This window comes from Carya illinoinensis, chromosome 6, assembly GCF_018687715.1.
Source record: "Carya illinoinensis cultivar Pawnee chromosome 6, C.illinoinensisPawnee_v1, whole genome shotgun sequence".
NCBI classification, from domain to species: Eukaryota; Viridiplantae; Streptophyta; class Magnoliopsida; order Fagales; family Juglandaceae; genus Carya; species Carya illinoinensis.
This window is the reverse complement of record NC_056757.1, coordinates 5,188,837-5,194,903: the sequence shown is the minus strand read 5'-3', so window position 1 is coordinate 5,194,903 and position 6,067 is coordinate 5,188,837. Positions and strand designations below refer to the sequence as shown.

Sequence of the window (6,067 nt, the reverse complement as noted above, 5' to 3'; positions counted from 1 at the left end):
TAAAGTACGTACACAGCAGTAGGCCCAAAATATATTTCGATGAAGCTCTCGTATTGTCGCCCTCGAAGTACATGAAATGACGATGCAAGACAAGCTGGCATCATACCTCCTCTTCATGGAGCTTCCATGCTTATGTATGGGATGCCCCACAAGAAATCAACCACTCAATTTACAGGTACAATCGAAAAAAGATTAAAAGAAAAAATCAAAGTAGAAAGAAAAGGAAAGAACCATTTGAGCTTCAAAACTCTTCTTCCATTGATGTACATGGGGTATATACAAGTTGCAATGTGATCTACAAAAACTCAAAACATAATCTCTCTCTCAACCTCCGATGAGCGTTTTGCTCACTGGGGTGTCATCTTCCAAGGACTAAAAATTAGTGAAAATGTACACGAACAAAGTCGCCAATCCCTCTTAGACATTAGTGTCGCAAAACTTCCCATCCATTTAGTTCTGAACAGCTTTGACGGCAGCCACTCTAGCAGCAGTGGCGGCCCTATTTGCAGCCATGACTGCCTTGTTTACCTGTTCATCCACTCGTGGAAGGTTAATAGCATTCTCTGCTGTTTTTCTAGATGCCTGCAATTTAATGACACAAAACAAGTAAGACGTGTGCTTTAGCATGAACAAGGGTTGACAACAACGAAAAATGACAATAATAAATTGGGATGTCAATGCCAATGAATACCTGAACTGCTCGAAGGACTGCCTCAGTTAGTGGTGGTAGAGGGTACTTAAGGCTGCCGGTACTCCCCCATTCACCGCATCTTGTGTCTCCATTTCGGAAACTATACATACCATAGCCTTGCTTACGACCTTCGTGCCATGACCCCTCGTAACAGTGACCATTAGCAAAGTGATAGATGCCAAATCCATGAATCTTGTCTCCAAAATATTCTCCCGCATATCTATCTCCGTTTCTACAATAAAATCGTATTCATAGTCACTAACAGGTTTCTGATATAGTAAAATAACTTTCCTAAATTAGAGCCAGTCATAGTAGCTCTAGAAAGGATACCTAAAGAAAATAAACTGAAAGAGTATCTTTGTTCCAAAATACAAGAGGATCAATCTAGGACATAGGATACCAATCACTTCAGCGCTAGTGAAATATTACAAACAAATCTGAGCAACCTAAATGCATATAAAGTTTCACTGACTTTGATGGTCCTTCAAAATAAAGAGACCTATGCGACTAGAAAGAGGAATAAAATTCAGCGAGCAGTGACCCCCAGAGTTCAAAAGTTTGAAACTTTCACAAACTTAAGAAAACAGCAATGAAAGGCATATAACACCCCAGTGTGCTCTCAAGATTGATTTGATGAAAGTTTATGATACGGTTGAGGTGGACTTTGTCCTTTCTCAAGTCAGATATATGAGGTCGCTTCAAAACCCAAGAACCACGACTCAAATTCGGGAAAAAAAAAAAAAAAGGCAAACGTTGCAATGACCCGTGCATCTTTAGAAAAGCTTAATTACCAACAGAGACCAATTCAAAGATCCGATCTTTCATCCATTAAACAGACATCCAAGAACCAATCACAAAATTCATCAGTCAGAACTCCACTGTTCTATCAATCATGAAATACTTCAAGCATGACAACTCCCACAAAGATAATGTCATAAGGCTATCAATCACAGAAACCCAAGAATTTTAAACACGCAACAAAGAAAAATCCTATTCAAATCTGAGACTTTCGCAGAAAATTACAAATAAAATAAAAAATCCCAAAACCTGATATTAGAATTCAAGAAATTACCTGAAATGGTAGCAGCCTAGGCCGTGCTTGACCCCGCACTTGAACTCCCCAATATAGCAGCTCCCATCGGAGCAGGTTTGCACTCCGACCCCATGGCTCTGCCCATTGGACCATTCTCCTGCATAAGAGTCCCCAGTATAGAACTTGTAAACCCCGAATCCATGCCTCAGGCCCTGCCTATACTGACCCTTGTACCTGCTCCCTCTCGCCCAGCCCTCAATCCCGTACCCATCGTACTTCCCGTCGATCCACTCCCCCTCGTACCTACCGTTCACGAAGTAATTGTACACCCCACTACCATTACACCTCCCCTTGTGGAACTCCCCCTCATAGAAGTCGCCATTGCTGTAAAACTCCACGCCTTCCCGTATGATCTTCTTGCTCTCTCTCGCTTTCGGGACGTTCGGGTCGCCGATGAACCACTGGACCGGCTTCGAGTTGGTTCTCGAGAGCCCGAGTCTCTTCGCTTTCTCGTCCCACGAGTGTTTGAGGAGCAGTGTGATCTGGTGGAACAGACCCTTGTTCTTGGACGCGAAGAAGAGCGTCACCGCGATGAAAATTAGAGCCAGGAGGAGGTTCTCCGAAGTGGGTATCTCTTCCTTCCTCAGATAGAAAAAGTAGAGGAAGAAGAACAACGACAAGAGGGTGAAGAAAAAGAGCGAGGCCATAGCGAGGACCGGGTTGGCCAACCGGGTCGACCCGGTTCTCGGGGTAGAACCGGATTTCATCGGTTTCTTCAACTCCTCCTCGTCTTCTTGGCGGGGTGTGATGGCGTCCTCCTGGGTGAGCGAAGAGAGGCTGTGAAAGGACGATCGGATGGTCGGAGAGGACCGGAGTAGTAAGGACTGTGTTCTCGTGAGCTTGGCCTGGCTCTTCTGGCTGTCCATTCCTCGAAGTCGGTCCTGGGAAGATTCGTCCCTTCGATAGCAGCCGTCCCACCTTGCACCTCTTTTCGCTTTCTTATCCCTAGTGGCCCCTCCTATACCGCGAGATTCTTATAAGCAAGGTCGTTCCATACGCCGCCGGCGACATAAATATATCAGGGCGGCAGCACACGATGAGAAAGAATAACTCCCGGCGGCGCACGTTAGGGGATCAACTGAACAGAACATGAGCAATCAGAAAGAAAGAAAGAAAGATCAAAAGTACAAAGAAGGTTTCACAGAGAAAGAGAGGGTGAAGTATGGAGGTTTGAACTAGTTGGTGGTGTTCTCACAGATTTTATAGTCGTGTGATAGGGTGAGGGAGGTAGGTTCAACATGGACGGTCGGATGGGGATCTCAACGGTGTGCTTGTAGGACCCGTTGATAGCCGTTGGATTGCATATGGGATTTTCCTTCCCGGTTCAAATGCGAAGGAAATGTGTTGTGGTCGTTTGATCTGGATTCCGCTACTTTTCGCTTTACTGTGCCAGTCTGGCACGTGCCACCACAGTTCCTAAAAGGGTCGCGCTACTGTGCCGCTCCGGTGTTACTGCAGGTTTTGACCGCCTGACGTGGAACGCCACGTGGCGTGCCACGTGGCATTTAATATAAAAAATTAAAAAAATAAAAAATAAAAAAAAAATAAAAAAAAAGAAAACGGTCAGAAAGAAGGGAATCGTGAAAGTTGAAAGCAGAACTCAAACCCAGACCCACCCAGACCCAGCAGCAGCCGCTGCAGCCCTACCGTCGCCGTTTCCTCCCAGCCGTCCCTGCGCCGGCCCTGCGCCGTCACCGTGCCATCCCGTCGACGAAAACTGGTTCTGCGAGATTACTGCATCGATTTTGCATCAGATCCCGTCGCATCCGGTTCGACCCATCATCGTCCCCGACTGCGGCAGACCATCTTTCCTCCTCCTGGAATAAATACCTTGCCGGTTCCCTCTTCATTTCTATTTCTGGTAACCTCCTTCTAGTACTCCCCATTGATGATAAATGTATTCTCATCACAGGTAGTGTGATAGATGTTCAGTGCAGAAATTTTTTCCCCAAAACACAAGCTGTCGAGTTGCTTCTTAGGGTTTCCGTTTGTTAATTTTTTTTTAGTCTAGAATGAGTTTGATTGACTGTTAGTTTTCCTAGTTGTAGTATTTTGTGTGTGTGAGATTTCTATGTACTTTGTTATGAAAATGTTGTTAGCTTGAATGAATAAGGCGAGAGGGACTTGGTGCAGAATTTTTTTCCCCAAAAAACAAAGCTGTCAACGTGCTTCAATAGGGGGTTCGGCTGGTTAATTTTTTGTTAGTCTAGACAACTTGAATGAAGATTACGGTTTCTGTGCTTGCTGAAAACAGATTTGATTTGGCATTTTTAGTTCTAATCTTTGGCATGGCATGATCAGTTTACTGAATTAACTCTAATATTTAAATATGTGTGGAGTTGAAATGGCCTCTAAATATTGTGTAGACTTTTGTGGTTTGGAGTTCAAATGGCCTCTAAATATTGTGAATACAAATCTGTTTTGGAGGTCAAATGGCCTCTACATATTGTGAATACAATTCTGTTTCGGAAATGTCATGGACCATGCGTATATTGTTCAATAAGTTTTTTTTGGAGTTCAAATGGCCTTCATTTTATAGTTATTTACTCTAAAACGTTTGGTAAGAAAAATTCTGATATGTTTGTAAGATTTATATGGATAAGTGTCATGTGGTTTTTATGAAACATAGTTTAAGGAAGTCCAATTTGCACACCTTAGGTTCCCATAACTTCAAAAAAATAACAAGAATAGTTAGATACCTGGTTTTACTATAAGAATGAGTGGAGTATATTGTGGAAGGGAACAATGTTAATAATTTTTCTGTGTATGTGCTACGACAACTACTTTTATTGTTCTCTTTGTATATGGACAGCAATGCCTGAGTCACGTGGTGAAAATTGCTCAAGCTCAGGAAAGTCAATAGTTGAGTACCCAATTTGTTACTGTGGAATTAAAGCTTGTCAAAGAACTGCGCATACGGATGAAAATGAGGGGCGGCGATTTTTTGGATGCCAAAACTATATGGTGAGATTTACTCTTCTTGCCCTCACATATCATTATTGTTGATAGTGTTGTTTGTCTAAATTTAAGTGGTAATTGATTTTTTGCAGTCTAGGAAGTCTTGTGGATACTTCTGCTGGTATGACCCTGAAATACCATCATATTGCCAAAAAACTATCAAACGATTACAACACTCAATTGATAAATTAAAACTTGAAGTTGAAAAGATCCAAGCATCAATGGATATCCAAAGCTTGAATCATCGACTACAAATAGAGTCCGAGAAGCGCAAGAGGCAAATGGAGAAGGCTACCTACGTGACACTAATTTCATTGTCGTGGTTTTTCTTTGTTGGGTTGCTTATATCTAGTTGTGGTTGGTTCAAAGGGAAATGTTAATATAGTTGTAGAAGTAAGCAACTACAAAAGTCTATTAGTATGTAGAAGATCTTTGTATTTTGTGGAAGGTGGGCTGTCAGCTTGTTGCTGGAAATTTTGGATTCGAGTGCTGGATCTTTGTATCATTGTGGAAAGTGTTTGTATTTTGTGAAAACGATATGTATTTGTTGATATTAATGAAAATGAAGTTTGTATTATTAAGTGGTTTGTTATTAGTCCTGATTCAAGACTCACCTGTGAATTCAAGTTTGTATTTTTAGTTATTAAACCCTGTTATAAACAGGTACTGCAAGTTCAACCAAGCAAAAGGTTGCTTTGGAAATCAAATAAATAACATCATAATCCTGGAGTACTTGTTGGATATGCCCAAAATAAATGTCATGGAATTTCCTGATCGTATAAATACAATATCCTGGAAGTAGTACTCGGTTAGCAAAATGTAAACAACACCATGCCCAAATTTGCAGCAATATAACTCACCCATTTTATTTCTCAGGACCAAGCAATGGAAAAAAATAGTATATGCTGGAAATAACCACAAATACACCATTAGTGATTTGAATTCTACAACTCATAGGTACTCAGCTTGTGAAGAAAAAAGGAGTTTTCATATTGAACTTTTTTCTTTCAGACAAAATGGCAGTTGAGGCCATTGTATTTTCGAGAACTTATACATATTTCCTAAACATATTTCTGGAACAAAAACTACTAGTAAGTACAGCAACAGCCCCTCCTACTTACAAAAAAGCCCCTCCTTTACAAAAAAGCACATACCATTTACAACAAGTACCATCTTCCCACTGTGCAAAATACAAAAAGCACAAAAGACACCCATCCTTTTTACTATAAATACAGCAACAAGCACCATCAGCCCTCTGTCCAAAACAAAAAATAATAATCAAAAGACACCCTACCCTGGACATCACCACTATAAATACAACACCA

At 41.5% G+C, this 6,067-nt stretch overlaps 1 protein-coding gene across 1 annotated transcript; it reads right to left on the bottom strand.

Moving 5' to 3' along the window:
• Window positions 1-233: 233 nt before the first annotated feature.
• LOC122314312 (MORN repeat-containing protein 1-like) lies at window positions 234-2,965 on the bottom strand. Its single transcript, XM_043129813.1, has 3 exons — window positions 1,764-2,965; window positions 692-923; window positions 234-582 (listed from the first exon to the last, which is right to left on the bottom strand). Exons 1-3 carry the CDS (start codon window positions 2,648-2,650, stop codon window positions 451-453), a joined length of 1,251 nt encoding a protein of 416 aa, XP_042985747.1. The 5' UTR covers window positions 2,651-2,965; the 3' UTR covers window positions 234-450.
• Between the last annotated feature and the right edge of the window lie 3,102 nt (window positions 2,966-6,067).

What these genes read in the sequence shown, in the direction of transcription:
- LOC122314312 (XM_043129813.1), bottom strand. Translation starts at nt 2,650, where the DNA reads ATGGACAGCCAGAAGAGCCAGGCCAAGCTCACGAGAACACAGTCCTTA. An exon ending in CTAGGCTGCTACCATTTCAG is followed by an intron (nt 924 to 1,763) that starts GTAATTTCTTGA and finishes ATTTTATTGTAG; the next exon opens with AAACGGAGATAGATATGCGG. An exon ending in CAGTCCTTCGAGCAGTTCAG is followed by an intron (nt 583 to 691) that starts GTATTCATTGGC and finishes ATTAAATTGCAG; the next exon opens with GCATCTAGAAAAACAGCAGA.